The following is a 20,786-nucleotide window of genomic DNA, read 5'->3' as shown; positions in this document are numbered from 1 at the left end:
ATGTCTGTGTGTGTGTGTGTGTGTGTGTGTGTGAGAGAGAGAGAGAGAGAGAGACAGAGAGAGAGAGAGAGAGAGAGACAGAGAGAGAGAGAGAGAGAGAGAATGAGAGAGAGGCAGACATAAAGACAAGACAAAGAGATAGAGGGGTAGAGGGAGACAGAGAAAGGGAGAGGCATGGATGTCCCAGCATCCTCTCTCTGGTAATTTAGCATTTCTAGAGACCTTGAATTCCTTTGACTCTTAGCATTTGCACCGTGCCAGTGAAGGTGGTCAGCTGAGATGCCATAGATGTGCTTCCCCCGCCAAGATAAAATCTAATGAACTCTCCATTCACCTATAGACAGGTTATTTTTTTCTCAGTAAAGACACAGGCAGCGGCTGCAGGGTGATCTAAACCACACTGGGCACCGAGAAGACAGACATCACATACTCCTCCCCTAGACGCCCAGCCGAGCTCAGTGCCTGCACGCGGGCAGCCTGTCATGAAATGTCAAGCAGACACCGAATTCGCAATGGTAAAAAGGGACAAACTGCAGGTCTCGTGGGATATAAAAATATAGAAAACATATAAAAATATTTCCTAAAGACTTGGAACTAATATATTCCGTGCTGGTGGCTCCCGAGCCCTCTCCAAGGTGAGAACATTTCCAGAGAAGCTTCCTTTAAGATACTCAGCTAGAGTAAATGACTGGCGAGCCTCGCAGGGGTCCCAGCTGATGGTCACCCCAAGGCTTGGAACCACTGCTTTATTCCTGAAATCAGTGCTCCTTGGCCAGGAGAGAAAGGATGTCAGAATCTCTGGGGAGCTTTCAAATGTATGGTGGGGGGAGGTGGTTCTGGGAAGCCTGTACCAAACTGGGGGTGGGGTGCAGGGGATGGTAGGCAGGCATGCAAGTTTTTTGAAAGCTCTCTCATAATTCTGTGCACCCCCTGAATGCCACTTCCTGCCCAGAATGACTGCTGTCAGCTTTTTCATCCCAGTCTCCCCGCCGTGACCCGGTGACAGGGTCGTACTCTGCATATTTGTAGCTGAGGAAAGCAAGGTGCAGTGAGGAGCCCAGGCTGACCTGGTGTATGGTTCATATTCATACACAAGGGCCGCTTCCCTTTTTACTACCTTGAATTCACGTGCGCCCCAACATGAGTCACATCCTGATGAATAGCACTCCACCCGATACCTTACAGGCAAGCGCACTAACTATCCCCCTGAGTAACGTAGGAACCCACAAGGGTGCCACAAGGGGCCCGTCCTCACGGATAACGCTACATTCACCTAGGCTCAAAGAACCTAGTAGTAGATGCTCCATAGAATATTCTTTGATGGTGATTTTAAACAAAACCTACGGACTAAAAGACAAACCATCATATACTAACCTCAGGGAACTTACTTAAAGCTTCCGGCGACTCATTTTCCTTGACTGGGAAGATGCATATAGTAATAATAATTACAACTTCACAGGATTGTGAATAAAGAATGAAGCAATGCACATCAACAGGCTGGCACAGAGTCAGGGAGGGTCCAAGAAATATTAACTGTTGTTGTTTTTATTTTGGAACATTTGTGATTTGTCCTACGTACGACTAAATATCCTTTGCCTGACGTCAACCTCAGAAGAGGGGTTAAAGCTAAGCAGAGCCTGAGTTTCTGTACCCCAAAATGGAGCTTTTCAAAGGCACATCAAAGGTGGGTGTGAGACATCTCACTGTCTATGCTCTGGAGAGACATGAGAAAAGAGCCATCACGAGGTCACCATTTCCCCAAAGGGGAAACAGCCCGCTCATTTAGAAATTTGTTCTTCTGCACAAGTGTGAATGCAGACACTGATAGTCTTTGAGTTCCTCTGGTTCCAGAAGGAAGGCCTGGGCACCCAAGTCAGAGACATTACAGACCTGGTGAGGATTCCAGTCACTGTCAAAGATGACCACGGTATCAGCTGCCTGAAGGTTCAAGCCCAGGCCGCCAGCTCTGGTGCTCAGCAAGAAGATGAAATACTGGGACCCAGGTTCGTTGAATTTCTTCAGCAGAGCGGCGCGGTCCTCAGACTTGGTGGTGCCTGTAGGTACAAGAAAAATTTGCCAATTGACTCCTGTCTGAAAATGGCACGGTTCGAGACAGAAAGGCTGGCCTCCTTGAGAAATAGACTCCTCTGGCATTGGTGAGGTATCCCCTGAGGTTTTTGTGCTTTTGGGGAGAGGAAGTTTGAACATTTTGCAATTAAAAAAAAAGAGAGAGAGTGAGAGAGAGAGAGACATTTCTCAAATCAAGGAAGGAATACTGTCTACTACCCACTGTTTCAAAATGCTTGGTTTAAATAAGCACTTATGACTGTACCTTTGCAGATTGTACAACATTCTCATGTTAACCTAAACCTTTATGAAACATTTGCTGGATTTATTTCTGTGCTTTAAAACAACAAATAATTTTATTTATTTGTTTATTCATTCATTCATTTAGAGAGGGAGAGAATGAGTGGGGGAGGGGCAGAGAGAGAGAGAGAGAGAGAGAGAGAGAGAGAGGGAGAGAGGGAATCCCAAGCAGGCTCCACACTGTTGGCACAGAGCCTCAGGCAGCGCTCGAACTCACAAACCGTGAGATCATGACCTGAGCTGAACCAAGAATCAGCTGCTTAACCTACTGAGCCACCCAGGTGCCTCAAACACACCAAATAATATTATAAAATACACCTACATACACACACACACACACACACACACACACACGCCTGCACGTGCCTACAAAGATTATCATAACGGTTTAAAGCAATTTTGCCAATGGGTATCAGACCAAGTAGATGTTTATGCCAAGAGGGTGGAAACAAAAGGGAAATTGATTTCCACTGCATTTTACCATTTCGATTGCTCCTGAGCATGATCTGGCTGCTTAAAACCTGAAATGTGAATGGAATATTTTTATCCTAGTTAGCAAGACTTGAAGCCACAGTAATCCCATATATATAAACATATACCTACACACACACATACACACACACACACACACACACACACACACACACACACACACAGAAGCTCTCCGTCTGTTTCTTGTGTGGACATTCTGCTTGTTGAGTTCAAAGGGTGGTAACCTAAAACCTAACAGACCATCATGCGACTCACCCACCGATGGGTGGCCCCAAGGTACCTGACAAGACTCCAAAGACCTCGAATAAGCTCAGGACACCAAACCCCAGGGGGTTGTGCTCACTTTTAGAGCAGGAAGTCACCCATACCTGCTCCCAAACCAGCCACTCAATCACATACTGGGCATTTTTAATGTATTTAACCGAGAAAGCACAACTGCAGAGTTTTGAAAAAGGCCTTAGGCTGTTGGGAAATACGGGAAAACTATATATACATGTTACACGATAGCCCCTAAACGTCTGCTATACAAATATTATTTCTACATGGTGTTCTTTTTTTAAGGTTGAAAATACACCAGCAATTTATTTCAGAGGATTAAAACACTTAAGTGGTGACAGCCAATGAAATCTAATTACTATGAGGGTCAGATTCCCAAACATGGAGGGGATCTGTTATTCATATTAATAAAAATTGTAAGTACCCTCCCGAGGAGGGGGAAAAATGCCAATTCCCCACATATAGCAAATGGGGATCAGAAACCAGGGGCTTTGGGGGTTCTCTTCATCAAATGAAGCAATGCTCTTTGGAGCTCATTTTGCTTCCTAAATTAGATTTCAAGTTTAGCCACCTGGTCAAATCCTGCAACAAGAAATGGTAAGAGTCTGAATTTTGGGGGAGGTGCACTAAATGTGCTTCGCTGAGTGAGGTTTCAAATACGTGGGGCTCTTCTTTTCTCTTCAGAACTGGCTTTCTGAGATCACAGTGACCTATTTGTTCAGGATGCTAACGGAAGATGTGTTCTGTGCTATCATGAAACCTTTTCACTATATCACCTTTCCAGTTGCAGTAATTAAAAAAAAAATACTCACAGGGAGTCGTGGTTCATACATTTACCCTATGCCTTAAACGGAAAGCTACAGAAACCAAAAAAAAAAAATAATAATAATTCTAAAGTAAGGAAAGAACGAACGTCTAGAGACAATGAAGTCTGTCTTCTGACAGCACAGAGCCTGACGGGGGGCTCAAACTCATGAACTAAGAGATCATGACCTGAGCTGAAGTCAAATGCCTAACAGACTGAGCCACCCAGGAGTCTCAGAAGTTCAGTTTTAAATCCACTGAAAAATAATCAGCTAATGACCACATGTGTTAAGATAGGAATAAAACTAATCAGTGGAGATAATTACTTGGAATGAAATAACCCTAAATACAAAATAAAGCACTGAAAAACAAAAGAAATACCAAAACTATTTGGTCAAAGGAGTTTTTGGACCCTACCCCAGATACCTCAAGCAAAGAGAATGACTATATATATATATATATATATATATATATATATATATATATGATGTGGATATATATATGACTATATATATATATATATATATATATATATGATGTGGATTCAAACTGTATAAAATCGTAGGGAACCTGACAAATTTTTCAAGCCAGACAAAACTCTGATTAAATCACTTTTCGTGCAAAGCTAGGACATTTCTAATGACAAGGTTCAGGATTTGCTGGATTACCATTCCCATTAGTCAAAGGTTCTCCAAGTCAAGATCTTGGCTGGTCCTCAGCAGTCTTTGGGGTATTTGCTCTGGGAGGTTCAGACTACTCCGTCAGGGTTTATCCGCAGGCACGTAAGCGCTCCTCGCAGGTGGCACAGGACTTGACGTGCTCGGGATGAGTGTCAGCCCCATGCTCTTTTGGACTTTTGACACAGAACACAACCCAGATCATAAATTAATAGCAAGGGCAGTTGTGTTGCAAGTTGCAGAACGAGCCAGGAGGATTAGGCTGCCAGGCTTTCATGATTCCTAATTTTAACTGCGTTTCATGTGCTTTGGGAGAATTTTGTCTTCTGGGATGTAACTTCACCACTTGCTCTCACTGAAAAATCATTTCCAGTGAAAACAACGACTATAACGGAGTAGTAGCCAAATCTGTTCATGTAGCCATCATCTTTGCAGGAAAAAAATCTGTTTAGCTGTCATCGAATGATTCCCCCTCCGCGCCCCCCCCCCCCCCCCCCCCAGGTCAAAAATCTGAGACACCAGACGCAGCAGTGAAAATCTGAAGTCATTTTAACAAACGGGCTAAGGGGCGGGTGGTGGGAGGGTAGATGTACTTGGAAGTGGGTATATTGATTGTTTGCCCATCGATTCTCTCCAACTCCAGAAACAAATGGCGGCTGTTTCTTGTGGGCGGGAGCCTGTACAATCCTTCTCAATTCCATCTGCAACATTTTACGGAGACTGTTTACTTGTCTCCTCCAACCTCACAGTAAGGGCGTTGGTCGCAGGAACAGTGAGCGGCTCCATTCAGCTTGAATCTCGTTCCGATTAATCACCTTACAATTTCTGAGTGAGTTCCAAACCACTCGTAAAAGGCTGTCACCAGGAAAGCAGCCTGCATTTGAAGAGATGGGGTGCACCTCACTGGGTCTGCTAAACCTGATTCTGAACTAATTTGGAATCAGACAGATCTAAGATAGAACCTGGTTTTGCCCTCGGCTCCTTTCCGTAAACCTCTGTTTTCCCATCTGTGAAATGGGAATCGTAGTCACACCTCGGTAAAAGGGAATGAAAACAGCTTGCTTGCCTGAGAAAATTAAATTAATAATGCACGCGAAGTGCTTTGCCTGGTATCCCACATGAAGTAGGCGTTCTGTAAACCTTACCTTTTAGGACTATTATTAATAGCGATAAGGTCAGCAACCAACAGCAACGGAGGAAAGGCACTCCCTCAAGCTGGCAAGAACATGGGAGAGAGATTTGTTTCAAGGAAAAAGCACTTCTTGCCAGTTTCACAGACGGGAGCATTCCAAGGCCACACAGCGGAGGCTCTAAACAAAAAGCCACAAAGTAGCAAATGGCAGTTGGGTGGGACACCAGGGCTGGGCTGCCCCTCACCCGAGCAGCAAGAAAGGCACGGAAGGCACGCTTATCCTTCAAATGAGTGCTGACCTTGCCCCTCACAGAGAGGGAAGAACAATCAGGCCAAAGGAGGAGACACAGTGCAGGAGACGTGCCAAAAGGGACAGACTGTGGATGACAGAACTGTATCACGAACTGTGTTCAAAAGGAACACTTACTTAGTCATGCATCGGCCTGGAGGTCTGCGGTGACTTGGGAAGGGAGAGGTAAAAACACCCTGAAAGATCAGGTCTGGGGTCACCTGCGTGGGTCAGCTGGCTAAGCGTCTGACTTCCGCCCAGGTCATGATCTCACAGTTCGTGAGTTCGAGCCCCATGTCAGGCTCTGGGCTGACAGCTCAGAGTCTGGAGCCTGCTTCAGATTCTGTGTCTCCCTCTCTCTCTGCCCCTCCCCTGCTTGCTCTCTGTCTCTCTCTCTATGTCAAAAATAAATAAAAACAGGGGCGCCTGGGTGGCGCAGTCGGTTGAGCGTCCGACTTCAGCCAGGTCACGATCTCGCGGTCTGTGAGTTCGAGCCCCGCGTCGGGCTCTGGGCTGATGGCTCAGAGCCTGGAGCCTGTTTCCGATTCTGTGTCTCCCTCTCTCTCTGCCCCTCCCCCGTTCATGCTCTGTCTCTCTCTGTCCCACAAAATAAATAAACGTTGAAAAAAAAAATTAAAATAAATAAATAAATAAAAACATTAAAAAAAAAAGGCGGGGGGACAAAACCTTTTAATGGAACATAAACTTTTAAACTTCCTATTTAACAATAACTTGAAGATTGCACTAGCTAAAAACTGCTATTAGAAATACTGTACTACTCTATATCCAGGATTCTATACCATCCTGGCTGTAAATTAGCTCCTGTTCCTACAAACCACTCTTCAAAAGTATTATCCCACACCACCATATGAGGAATTTTAGTATCTTTCATCTTTAAAAGCTTAGGGCTGATAGCAAAATCCTAACAGTAATTTAGGAAATGTCTCCCAAATTCATATTTCCTCCCATTCGCATCTTCTTACTAATTTCTTAGAACTTTGCCTACCAGGTAAATCAGGCAAATATTTTGCACATAGTCTGCAAAATCTAGGACACAATGGGGCCGTATGTCTTCAGGTATCATGTAGATATGTTCTACTTAGAAAAAGAAAGAAGCTTTTATTTATTTTTTTAAAAAAGAAGCTTGAATGATAATTCAGTATCACCTTAAATGAACAATTAGAGTGTTACTGAAGAGAGGAGACATAGCCCTTAATCTCGTTAAAAAAAAATCCTCAACAGGTGGCTTAGCCTGGGTGCCTAAGCCAGTTAAACATCTGACTCTTGCTTTCGGCTCAGGTCACGATCTCACCGTCATGAGATTGAGCCCTGTGTCGGGCTCTGCACTGACAGCGTGGAGCCTGCTTGGGATTCTCTCTCTCCCTCGCTCTCTGCCCCTCCCCCCTCCAAAAAAAAGTAAGTAAACTTAAAAAAAAAAAAAAGCCTCAACAGAAGAAGTTAAAGGTTTATCAGAACATTCGTACAAGTGTGTAGATAACACTCAATCCTAAAGGCAGAGACGGATTTTAAATTTTAATTTAGCTTCGTTTAGTTTAATGGTGGTACTTATAAAATGCCTCCGAGTCCACTTGCATTATTGGCTTGTCTGGGGGATAAACAGCTGTGCAAATGATTTCAGCGTATTTTTTAAAAGCTGGAGGAAATAAAAACTGTCTCTGGAAAAGCCACACCTCACCCCGCTAGTTAATTCTTCAACAACTTCACTCCTCCTGTTGGGGGGGGGAACTGGATCTAAGTGCCCGTCACCCCTGCGCTCTCCAGGGCGTGGCTTCCGAGCCTCACCCCTCGGGCACTCACCGTCAAGGCGAAGGTAGAGGAAGTTCCGAAAAGCAAAGTAATCCTCCATGATGGTCATGAGCGAGGTCATCTGGCAGAAAAGCAGCACGCGGTGATTAGTAGCTCGCAGTTTGGGCAGAATACGATCAAGAAGCTCAAACTTTCCTGAGGCCCGATACAGCTCAGCCCTGAACCCAAAAAGGCAAAACAAGAAGACAGTATTACTGCTGTCTTCTTGAAGGATCCAGTATTGCTCTCGTTTTCAGGCACTGCCTTGTGCGTAGTGAACATTCAATAAAAGAACTGTGGAATGAATGAATGAATGAATGAATGACTATCCACTCCAGGGTGATGGGGGTATGTAAATGGAAAAAGAAAATGTTTCTATACAAAACCCATAAAGAGTACATTATAGATGCCAGGTATGATGGCAGATTCTGGAAAGAAATGGAAATCGTTTCATGTTCTGATTCTTTCACTCTGTGTGTGTGTATGTGTGTGTGTGTGTGTGTGTGTGTGTCTCAATTCTCCCTCCCTCTTTCCCTGTTATACACACGTGTACACGAATATGTTGTATTTCCTTACACTGCTACTGAGCAAGCACGTAATTATTGATTCAGGGCACGTAAGATTCATCCAAATATTTATTGAGCACCTACTACCAGCCAGGCACAACGCTCGGCATGTGTACGGGGATGAGAAAATAGAAACCCTGCCTTCAAAATGGCTAATTGCACATTGTGATAAGTACTGAAAAGAAAAATAGCAAGTTGCTATGAGACAATGCATAGCAACACGTGACGCCTTTAAATTAGAGCAGAGTTTGGCCAATTTCGGCCCTGGCCTGCTGCCTGTTTTTGTAAATAGAGTTTTGTTGGAATGCAGCCAGGCTCACTCATTTCTATTTTGTCTACGGCTGCTTTCATGCCACTGTGGGCAAAGTTGAGATAGAGACTTTTTGACCCACAAAGGTAAAAATATTTGACATCTGGCCCTTTACAGAAAAAAAAAAAAAAATTGCCAGCCTCTGATGCAGAGGGTCACAGGTGACCTTGCTGAAGAGAGAATGGTTTAGCTAAAACCTCAGATAATGAGCAAAAAGGCAGCCAGGTGAAGAATGGCGGCTTGGGAATGGAGAGGAAGAGATTCCAGAAAGAGGGAAGCGTATGTGCAAAGGTCCTGTTGGAGTAAAGGAGGCTGGTGAGTCTGAGGAACGGAACACAAGCGTCAGGAGAATTCTGGAGATGAGGGCCAAGAGGCAGCAGGAGGGAGTGGGGACAGATGCCACAGGGTTCTTTTAACCACACTGGGTGTGTTAGCTTTCAGTGCAACGGGAAGCCCCTGACGGGTTTTAAACAGGAGACTGGCGAGATCTGCCACACCCTTCTACAAGATCACCATGCACACTGTGGAAGGATAGACTGGGAAGGGGACAAGAGGCCTGGCTTGCACAGAAGTTCATATCAAAAATAGGATAGTAGATTTACCTCTGTCAGGGTGTTAATGACCTAAACCAGGGCCTTTCCTCCACCATAATAAACTACTTGTCTTTTGTCAACAGGCATGTGTTAAATTATTAAAACGTAATCGTAGGGCTGACGTGGCTGGGAACACCGGTCAGTGCACCTGCAGTCTCCACTGAAGCGTATCGTCTGGCAGCTGATCCTGTGACACAGTGCGTGTTGTCTCTAACAGACACATTTTCAAGCGTACGTCTTCCCAACATCCACCTTCCCGCCCCGACATCTCCTGCGGCCATGTTTTTAGTAAGCAACCTGGCCAGTCCCGTGATGGTGGCAGGAGTGACCAGAGCCAGGGGAAAGGGAAGCAAACAGGAGTGGGAGAGCCTAGAGGCACTGGTTCTGGATGGGTCCCCATCTCCGGTGCTTAGCCCAGGGACGCCATCTGCCTTTGGGATCCCAGAATGGCCCCTACATCCTCATGATCAATGTTCCCCGGGGCAAAACAGAGACTATCTGTTAATGCGAGGTTCTTTTTTGTTGTTGTAAGGCATGGCTCTCTTCAATGTCTGCTGCTAGGAAAAAAACCCAAAAACCAAAAAACCCAAAACAAACATTTCTCATACGGGCCATACTTTGACAAACTACTGTAAAGTCATCCATATTTATAGCAGACGAGACATTTCCTCTCACGCACGTCCATGTTAAGTGTCAACTTTAAATTTAATATGATAAGTTCTCTTTTCGGCTCAAGCTACACCACCGGTTATAAGTCACAATGTTTGAAGCTTCCACAACAATTTTTAGGACATGAGCATACCCTTAAGTCTATTAAATGAGATCTAGGTCCTTTGAATAGCCACATGCTTAAGGCATGGAGTAATTTATGCCAATAAAATAAAAGAGAATGCTGATGTTATCTCACCTCTGCTGAGGTGAGAGAGGACTGAGCAGGAGAACAGTACGTACGTGTGTGAGAGGAAACACTACGGAGGGAAAAGTTTAGGTATAACTAACTACTTTTTGGAAGAAAAAGAAATTTTAAGATTTACCCATTGATGACCCCGTTTGAATAGCCCAGGTGTTCAGCAAAGGATTCCTTTAAAAAAGAGAGGAGGAAAACAATGATTAAAAAAAAAAAAAACAAAAACAAAACCCCGACATGTAAATCATTAACTTAATAATGACTCTTGTAGTGAGGTTGTTCTATTTATTTCTTGAGTATAGTTAAACAAAATTAATAAGTAGGAAAATACTTGTTAGACGATGAACCAGAAACCCCGTATCTTTGAATTCGGAGTTTTGTTCTGCCACGAACGTGTCCTGGGAGTTTCTGCAAATCTCCAGGATCTCATACTGAGATGACAAAATTAGTTTACTTATCAAACAGTGATTAAGTGTCCACTGACCCAGGTTTGAGCCAGGCAGGTACGGGGGACCCAGAAAGAACTGAGTATCTATCCCGAAGGAGTTAGGTCTAGACTAGAGGAAAAGCCTAATATAAGCAAATCAGGATCAGACATACACATATGTATACTGCAAAGATATTTAACAGGTGCACTGTATCATAAATCTGAGTTTACTGACATCCTAAAATCCTCCCATACTGTGCTTTTCTTCCCTCTGTTACAGATAAGGCCATAAATGGACACTGTTCCCTCAGGTGCCTGGCTTCCATTTTCAAAACAAAGAATTTTAGATTTAAAGAATGGTGGAATGTTACATCGAATTTTGAAATGCTTAATCACATAATTCCCTCCTCGCTGATCCTGCAGAAGAAATAAATGACTGTTCTCCATGTGATGTTTCCATTCCTGCTTTATGGAGAGGGAGACCATCTGTGGGGAAAGGAAGCATATCACACCTTCACATTAGCCACCAGCTGTCACCCTTCTCTGCTTCCTTTCCTTCTCCGACCCACGGAGCTTCTCCTCCAAGGGGATCAGATCTTCCCCTTTGGGCTCTCCTCTCGAATACCCTCATCGCCTGTGGTGGGCTCAGCCCCTCAGGATGCTGCCCCACTGGCAAGATCAACACCGATGGACAACGGCCAAAGATCCCGCTCTGACTCCAGGAACCACGTGGGCCTACCCACTCCACACGCAGCCACTCCCGGCTAGATTTTTGGGTTCTGTCCCTATCTCCAAGAGACGTAAAAACCACAGAGATGGTACGTGTCGGTGCATGGTGGCAAGTTGAGGAATTAGCAGCATTTTAAAAATGCTGTTTTCGGGGCACCTGGGTGGCTCAGTTGCTTAAGCGTCCGACTTCAGCTTGGGTCATGATCTCGAGGTTCGTGGGTTCAAGCTCCGCCATCAGGCTCTCTGCTGTCAGCACAGAGCCCGCTTCGGACTCTCTGTCCCCCTCTCTTGCTGCACACCCCCCCTCCAAAACTAAACATTTAAAAAAAGTGCCGTTTGTCATTTCCCTGGCTTGCAGGTGCTCCGGGGAAACAGTGAGCCCACAAGAGAGGCTGGACTTCCGGTATGATTTTGTAAGAACAAAGGTTGTGGGGCAAACAATACAAAGACAAAGGCAAAATGCGTGCACCGACTCTGGGCTGTATGGGTGCTATGTGTGCCAAAACCTTGAGTCTCCTTTCTAGGAAGATGCTTCTGAAAGTTTTTGTGATTAAAAAAAAAATGTAAATCAGACTGTCTCTCTACTGAGTGCTATTTACAATGTAAAGGGGCGCCTGAATGGCTCAGCTGGTTGAACTTCTGACTCTTGATCGCGGTTCAGGTCATGATCTCGAGGTTCATGGGATCGAGCCCCGCATTGGGCTCGGGGCTGACAGTGCAGAGCCTGCTTGGGATCCTCTCTCTCCCTCTCTCTCTGCCCCTCCCCTGCTCGTGCTCTGTCTCTCTCTCTCTCTCTCAAAATAAATAAATAAAATTAAAAAAAATGTAAATATGCAAGTATTGGAGGGCATGTTACTTAAACTTAGCTCCTGTGATGATCTTCTCCCTCAGGTTCTCCGGATGGAAAAGCTTGAGGGAGGAAGACGTCATCCCCCTTCCTGACATGACCTCCCATGTTTCAAAGGCTAATTTTTGCATGAGAACCAAAATGAAATTAGGTTGACACTTAATTTTCCTAACTTGTAAGCTCTCAAACCCCTCTATGCATACGAATAAATATCTTAAAATTGTTTTGCGGGCAAAATGGGTGGGTGATGGGTTAGCCTGACATGACCCCAAGTCATTTTCATCATGAAGACATTTTATTGGCTCCCCACGCCCCCCCCCCCAGTCACAAACCAATGTAAATCCACCACAAATTCATTGCTACCTTTGATCTGTTTAATATATATTGTCAATTTACAAGATGCTTCCGATCTTATTTTTTCTTTGAAGTTTAGCCATCTGTCACCATGAGATGACAGGTCAAGCACACTGAAGTTTGCAGATGCTGAGAGATTTTCACCAAGTCACACAACAAAGTAGCCCGGGACGTGGCCTCACGCCCCATGGTGCACCCACCGGATGCTCCTTCACTCTGTGTCTAAATAGCTGTGCCTTGACGGTGGGATCTTTTTCCTTCTTCTTTTTGTTTTTTGGGTGTTTTTTTTGTTTGTTTGTTTTTTTAGTATTGCTGCAGCTGCCATTTTACTTGGATCCAGAACTTGTTAGCCTATAGCTACTCTGCCCCATGAACAGTGGTGACAGCAGTTATCAAGATGCCTGGGACAGGTTTCTAGGACAGGCACAGAATGTGCGATAAATACTCTTATCTGACAAGCGTGGTTACCAAAAAGAAGGGAGAAGAAAAACGAACCGTCAAAGTCAAGACGATTTGAAAGTCAGGAGTATGGCAGCTCGACTTTTATACTGTAATTATGAAATTTCTCATTTCCCAGAACCTTGGACTTATTTCCTTTTTTAACGAACGGGGGCAGGCACTGGAGGCCTGCGGTGGCTTGTTCCCTGGAGCACCTGCTCACGTGCCGTGGACAGCAGGCACTGCCCTGGCGTGTAACTGCCACAAGGGCCATATGCATCAGCAGCAACGCTGAAAAATGGGAGACTATAGTTTGTCTCCTTTTCCTTCCTGCTCAGGTCAATTGTTCCCACTGGGGTGAAGTTCTGTCAATTTAGGAAACTTATTTGCACGCAGTGAACAGGGAGGGAAATGTCCTCGCCCCTAAAAATAGCTCAGTGAGACTAGAGCGTCAGGATAAAAGCCGGGATTTACACTGTCGTGATAGGAGCCAGAAAGAGAAGAAAAAAAAAATAAAATAAAATAAAAAGCAGATCGAAGCAACAGACCAAAGTCAGCGTCTTTTACAAAGAACGTTTCGAGAACGTCTTCCTCTTCAACAGGTATAAATACGTTATTTTAATATTTTTTTCACAGCATCCTTCTGAGGAAGCTGGCTGTATTCATCATTACCTTCAATTTCGCAGCTCCTACCATAACAAGGCAATTCACAGCACTTACCCAAACCCACATAATGAGCCAGAGCTTACAATATTTTCTCACTACTTTAAACCCTTGGTTATAAAATTCCAGCTGCTCAAGTGCTTGGTGCCAATGAGAATCCATAACCAGAAAATCCGTGTTTGTTAATTCTGCTTGTCGAGCCATCAGAACATACGTCTGCAACCTCCATGCATATTTTAACCCTCTTTCTTCCCTCTGTCATTCCTTCCTTCTTTCCTACCTGCCTTTTTGTAAGAGTCATATTCGCAGGACAGTGCGATCGGGATCAAACTCAACACAGAGCAGAACAGGGACTCACCTCGATGTGCTGGAACATATATGGGTGGTTGCAGATTTTCCTCAACTGCATAATAGTGTTCATAAGTGTCTTGGCACCTCCTTTCCCCTAAGGACGAGGGGAATAAAGACAGAACAAATGATTAATCGATCAGATACTCCCGGTTTTAAAAAGTAAGCTTTTATAGAAAGGGCCATAGGGTCTTCTAAGTAACCTATGCGTCTTGGGGTCCAAAGCTCCTGTTACACAGCTGTTCCCGAGTGACATAAAACGTCTCCCTTGGGACTAACTTGTCCTATGGGAGGGAATTCTGTCGAGACGATGGCTTTGCGACCTGTCTATTCCCCAGAAGCCTGGAGAGAGAAGACAGACCAGATGCCCGGGGAGCGGCACCGGATTTTAAAACCTTCTAAGATGCCACCCCACGCTTAGGCAGAATATAGTCCCTGCAGAAGTGACATGAGCAGAGCTGAAAACTATTTTGGTGAGAGGAACACACTCTGTTCTCCATGCCCCAGTGCAATTTGCAATTGAAGAGGTTAAGAGACTTCCTTCGGCTACAACAAGAGCTAGAGAAAAGGCCCCAAAGTGTGCTTTAACAAATCAGCATTGGCAGGGACGCGTCCCGGCAGTATGTGATGTCACGGCCGTGAGAAGACGCATAATGACACCCTGAGTTGCACTATTTTCTGTGATGTACCTTCTTATCCTTCTCGGAACCATCTGTGAGGAGGATCCCTTTGGCTTGCATATGACGATAGAGAATCTTCTGCAGGGCTGACATGTCACACTTGATCACATATTCAACCTGGGCGAGAAGAAACAGCAAGTAGGTAAGAGGGGGGAGAAGGTGCCCGTGCTCAGAAGGCTGTTGAGGCGTGGCAGCGGGTGCACTCTCTGGAGCCCTGCAGGTGCCTCTGTTTCCCCTTCTTGGATTCACAGAGCGCAGGGTGGGATGGGGGGGGGGGGGGGGGAGGACCACGGTCATCACTCCTAAAGATACCATTATCAATGGAGGGACCTTCCAAAGGTTGTAGGTAACTGAGGCTAGGGTCATGTTTTCTGAAAATTCTTGACTTGTTCCATATTTGAGAAAGGGGGGGGGGCTTGCAAAATGTTCAAATTCAAAAATGTCCCATACAGAGTTTTTTCTTAGTATTTCTTCTGTTTCCTGGCTACACCCTCTCTCATATGAACAGAAAAACAGCGACTGGCCAATATCCCAAGATTTTCTGTTAATCATTTTTTTAATGGTCATACACAGCGACCCCAGTACTGGTCCAAAAATGAGATTTGTAATAGCCCTAGGTTGACTACCATTAATCTCTGCTTTTCAGAGATGAGAGAATACTACCTGTGAGGACAGCAGGTGGGCAGGAGGGGGGGTGCGGAGAGGAATTAATCCAAAACTGGATGCAACTTTACGACCTTCTACAGAGAGCAAAGCCTCCTGTGCCTCCAGTTGGACTATTGCAAAAAATCCAATTTAAAACAGTTGGAGGAGATTCATGTGCCCTTGGCTTAACACGCACCTGCAATACTTCTAGCACGTTCTTAATGCATAAAATCTGCCTTGATTATTTCTTAGTATTATTTTCTTTATTAAAAAAAATCCCCAGAATACAAATGTGCAATTTTCATAATAAACGTCACATAAATGCCTAGAAATCTGCAGAATGTGATTAAAAGTCAATCAGCAAGCTGCCTAATGTTTAATAAACTGATTAAAAACGATCAGGTTATTTTCAGCTCTGAGGGCCAGGGCGAGGAGGTCACAGATGAAGAGAAGTTGAATATTCATTCAGTTGTTGCGTCAGAAGGCACCTTTGTCAGCCCAGTTAGAGCGGCAATTAATAGCCTTCCGCCACCTGTTTTGATGCACCGACTAAGACTGGAGAAAGGCTAGCGTCTTTGCAGAAAAGTTAAGAAAAGCAAGCGACCTACCATATGCTTTTCGTTTGGAATGACCTTCTTGGCCAGAGAGGAAAAACCAAAATTTCAGGTTCATAAATTGAAATTCAAGTTCAAGTTTCATAAATAAGAATGGACTTACAACAGGCTGTCTGTTGCAGATACCTGACCCTGTACTGTTTTCACAGCACGTCGACTTTTTCAAGAGCTGTTCGCTGTCGGTGAAATTTGACCATGGTGAAGAGCAGTATTAGACAAGTTCAGACACGCAACAAGTTAGAAGCATAAAAATGGCACCAAGGGCTAATATCACCGAGCTCTTCCTGTGGACCCGGCCCTGTGCAAAGGGCGTTCTGTGCCTTCACTTATTTCACAATACGAGAGAGCTCTAGGAGAGGGTTACATGTTGTGTCTGCATTTTATACAGAACCTGAGCATCAGAAAAGTTGACAGTCTGGTTCAAAATGACAAGGGTATTTAATGGTAGAGTTAGGACTGGAGACAGAGGTCACTCTTTCCAGCTCTGTGCTAAGGATGACCAAGGCCATCCAAGGCTACTCTGCCAGGAGGGATGGCCACCACTTGCTTTAAAGTGCATTAGGGGGGCGCCTGGGTGGCGCAGTCGGTTAAGCGTCCGACTTCAGCCAGGTCACCATCTCGCAGTCCGTGAGTTCGAGCCCCGCGTCGGGCTCTGGGCGGACGGCTCGGATCCTGGAGCCTGTTTCCAATTCTGTGTCTCCCTCTCTCTCTGCCCCTCCCCCGTTCATGCTCTGTCTCTCTCTGTCCCAAAAATAAATAAACGTTGGAAAAAAAAAAAAATAAAGTGCGTTAGGGAGCAGCAGATACAGATATAGGGACAGATCCCTCAACTCCCTTCCCACCACTTAGCTACTGCTAAGCACTGGAGGGGAGGGACTTTGGGAAGCGGGAGGCACATATGATGACACCATGCAGACAGGGAAACCAAATACTCCTGCAGCATTCAGGTCAGCAGAGAAGTGAGCCCATCCCAAGGATCCAACAGCTGATCTAAGAGGGGAAGTCTCCCTCACCCTCCTCCCCTGCACCCTTTGGGGGTACCTAAGAGCAGAAGCTGCTCTGATACACATGATCATAATCACTGTCATAAGCTTCACAACTATATTTGACGTTTGCTCCCTGTACCTGCTCAGACAACTCCAAGCTGTTTTGTTTGACTTTATACTTTTCTCTAGGCCTGGGGTTGGGGTGGGGGTGGGGTTATTCTTAGTGCCTCTTTTCTAAAAAATCTTATTCTACCTTAAGGGTTTTAAAAAGTATCTTCCCAGTGGTGCCTGGGTGGCTCAGTCGGTTAAGCGTCTCTCAGTTTCAGCTTGGGTCATGATCTCATGGTTCGTGGGTTCGAGCCCCGCCTCTGGCTCTGCAGCAGGCAGTGTGGAGCCCGCTTGGGATTCTCTCTCTCTCTCTCTCTCTCTCTCTCTCTCTCTCTATCTTTCTATCTATCCCTCTCCTCCTCATGCTGTCTCTCTCAAAATAAGTAACTTAAATATATATATGTATAGGTGTGTGTGTGTGTGTATATATATATACACACACACACACCTATACATGTATATCTCTTCCCCAATTACCGTATCTATCAGAGTCAATTTTCCCTTTCATTTCCCTCAAAGAAGTAATTAAGCTTTTCTTTTTTATTAAAAAAAGGTTTTTTTTTTAACATTTATTCATTTTTGAGAGACAGACAAAACAGAGCGTGAGCTGGGGAGGGGCAGAGAGAGAGGGAGACACAGAATCCAAATCAGGCTCCAGGCTCCGAGCTGTCAGCACAAAGCCTGATGCGGCACTTGAACTCACTGGCCACGTTATCATGACCTGAGCCAAAGTCAGATGCTTAACTGACTGAGCCGCCCAGGCACCCCAACTATTAAACTTTTTTGAAGGCATCCTCTTCTCAGGTAGACATACGAGAGCACATCTTCCCAACACATGCCCATATATTTGCTTATGAATTATATGTAGCCACTAGCTTTAATATCTGAAGACACACATGGCTCTTAGGGCATAGTCATCAATGTTCAGGGCAGCTAATTTATTTCAAGGGTCCAATTTGATAACATCTAATTTTTTTTGGCCGATTGCAGCCCAATTACCCTATGATGTGGTTAATAAAAACTCACACCAGGAGCAAGAGAGGCCAGACTGCCTTTTTCTTACTGTTGACTTATGCTTATGCTCTCCTTCTTGCTCTCAACCCGCAGTCCTTTGTGGAATCTTTGTAAGTCCTTTGTCCATTATGGGGGCCAGGAGTGTTGCGTTAGTTAAAATCAGACCATCCTACATCCTCTGATCTGGGTACAGGGAACTCAGCATAGCCTCACAGGAGGCAAGAAGTGCAGAAGCTGGGCTGTGAGGGTGGGTGGGCTGCCAGATGCCCGGGTAGTGGTGTTTCCCCTCACACTCCCCCTGGGGATGACCTACCCAATCCAACCTGGGCACGTGACTCATTTCTCCCGTGCACACCGCATGGGTACCCATTCCAGTCTGTATGCTAAATGTCAAGAAAGCTTAATTTTTCAAAATATTTTTAATGTTTATTTATTCTTGGGTTATATTAACTTTTAAAAATAAAAAAAAAATGAAGCTTTGTTAGGGTGCCTGGGTGGCTCAGTTGGTTAAGCGTCCGACTTTGGCTCAGGTCATGATCTCACGGTTTGTGGGTTCGAGCCCCGTGTCAAGCTCTTTTCTGATGGCTTGGACCTGGAACCTGCTTCAGATTCTGTGTCTCCCTTTCTCTCTGCCCTTCCCCTGATTGCTCTCTAAGAATAAACATTTTTTTAAAAAGTTAGTATAAATGGAAGTTCTAAAACCTTCTTCCCATACCCCAATGGACTGCCAGTACGCACCCCTGCCCAAACACACTCCCTGAAGCGCCTGCTCTGGAGACCTCTGCCCTGGAGTGCTTGAATGCCTGCATTACTCATCCACATGGGCTGGATGATGTTGCCTTTCATGGTCATGTCCTTGTTCAAGGTGAGTAGACCTCGTCTCCACACCATGTCTGACCTCTCACACCATGTCTGTTTCTGGTGTGGCTCCCACATCTTCTAGCCCAGCCATACACACAGCAGGCAGGCAATGAAAGGTATGTGTTGAGAAAAGGGCAGCCTGAACGATTATTAAGTAGACACAGAGACCAAGAGGAACCAAGTGAAAGAAGTTTCTATGATGCTCATGCCCCTTAAACTGCCGGGTCCGAGAGATGTGATGGCACCTGATTGTGGCATGAACGCAGAAGTTCGTTGAGATATGCCGGTGCTGCAGGAATGAAATCTGTACCTCTTTAATAGGGAGAATCCCCCCAACAAGTGAGATTGGCGAGGGCCACTGGGGCTATTTTTGTTCATGTGTGAAAGCGAGGTACTGAGCTACACTCAGAATAATTGTCTCCTAAGAATTCTTATGTTAGTAAATGACCAAACTGGTCCCTACAAGGAGCCACATCAGATGATTGTACTGGCCCAGAGTCTGCTCCACACAACCCCATAAAAGTTTTGAAGCTTTAGCCATAGTTTCCTCCTGAATACTACTCTTCACTTTCAACTTCCCTCCCGAAAGGATATGTTACTGGCACAAGCAATGTAGACTACGCTGTGTGACATATTACCACTTTCTGAACTGAGGTTTCCAAACAATAACATTAAATATTTGCAAGTCTCAAGTTCTGGAATCTGTGGTGTGAGAGCCCCGAAGTAATGATTAATCACATCAAGCACTCCACGGATTTATATAAGGAAGATACAAGTTGCCCATCTAAGGGAAGCCTGTTTGTGGTTTTACACAGATGACATCAAAATCAGGATCGATTTTGGGCAGGTCAGCCTCTAGTCAACCTCAGGCATCGTACACATATTTGAGCATATTTAGACATCAGTATGTACACAGCCGATTGCAAGTAGAGTTGCTTCTTGATTGTATGAATTAACAAAGTGGAGAGTCAGCATAGACGACCCCAAATGGGGACTAAATCGCAAAATCAATTTTTATTTAGTTTACGTTAGGTTTTACATACGTCCTTTGGTATGAACTGCCTTTCTTTCCTGAGTGGAAGGAATGGATTTCATGTGACAAATTGGTGGTGGTGTTGGAGGCACTGGGGGGACAGTACATCCCCGCTGCTCATTAGATGGATCATTAGACTTATTACATTATTAAATACTCATGGATTAAAACAAATTTTTATTAAAAACTCACCTACTCGAGCTAATTTTTCTATGAAACAGGGCTGCACATCCCAAAATTCTGGCCCTTAGATGCCTGTTTTAGTTTCGTCAGAGGGAGTACAGGTTCCTGAGCCTACTCCAGCTACACTAGACAGAATTACTGTTTAATACATATGGAATATATTTTGTATTCTGAAGAGTTTTTCTGTCTTAAAACTCAACGATAAGAAACGATCCAATAAAAAAAAAAAAACAGGCAAGAGATTTGAGCACCATTTCATCAGAGAAGGTATATGGAGGCCAAATAAGCCATGAAAAGATGCCCAACATCAGTGGAAAATGGAGAAATGCAAATTTATGACAAGGTATCAGTGCACCCCGGTTGAAATGGCCAAAAAGGTCAAGAAAGCTGATGACACTCAAAGAGTACTGACGAGAATGTGGAGGAAACGCCCAGCTCAGACACTGCTGGTGCAACTGCAAAATGGTTCAGGAAGCTTAGAAAACAAGTCAGTTTTTAGAGAATTTCCTGTAAAGCTATGTGTACATTTACCACTGGACCCAGCAATCCCACTGGAGTGAGATGAAAAGCTACGTTCGTGCAGAAACCCATGCACAGTGTTTATAGCAGGTGGATCCACAATCATCAAAAACCAGAA

General features: G+C 44.7%; 1 protein-coding gene across 1 annotated transcript in view; it reads right to left on the bottom strand.

Moving 5' to 3' along the window:
* The window catches only part of SMARCA2 (SWI/SNF related BAF chromatin remodeling complex subunit ATPase 2), a 185,551-nt gene that overhangs the window by 86,456 nt on the left and 78,309 nt on the right, over positions 1-20,786 (bottom strand). The window contains exons 21-25 of the mRNA XM_040449259.1: positions 14,715-14,822; positions 14,036-14,122; positions 10,347-10,393; positions 7,856-8,022; positions 1,891-2,054 (exon numbers count right to left, since the gene is read on the bottom strand). Coding sequence (XP_040305193.1) covers positions 1,891-2,054; positions 7,856-8,022; positions 10,347-10,393; positions 14,036-14,122; positions 14,715-14,822 — 573 coding nt within the window. The remainder of the gene's footprint in view (positions 1-1,890; positions 2,055-7,855; positions 8,023-10,346; positions 10,394-14,035; positions 14,123-14,714; positions 14,823-20,786) is intronic.

This window comes from Herpailurus yagouaroundi, unplaced genomic scaffold (genome assembly GCF_014898765.1).
Source record: "Herpailurus yagouaroundi ecotype Mexico unplaced genomic scaffold, PumYag 199, whole genome shotgun sequence".
NCBI classification, from domain to species: Eukaryota; Metazoa; Chordata; class Mammalia; order Carnivora; family Felidae; genus Herpailurus; species Herpailurus yagouaroundi.
Note: the sequence above shows the minus strand (reverse complement) of the source record. Positions and strands in the feature narration are given on the sequence as shown.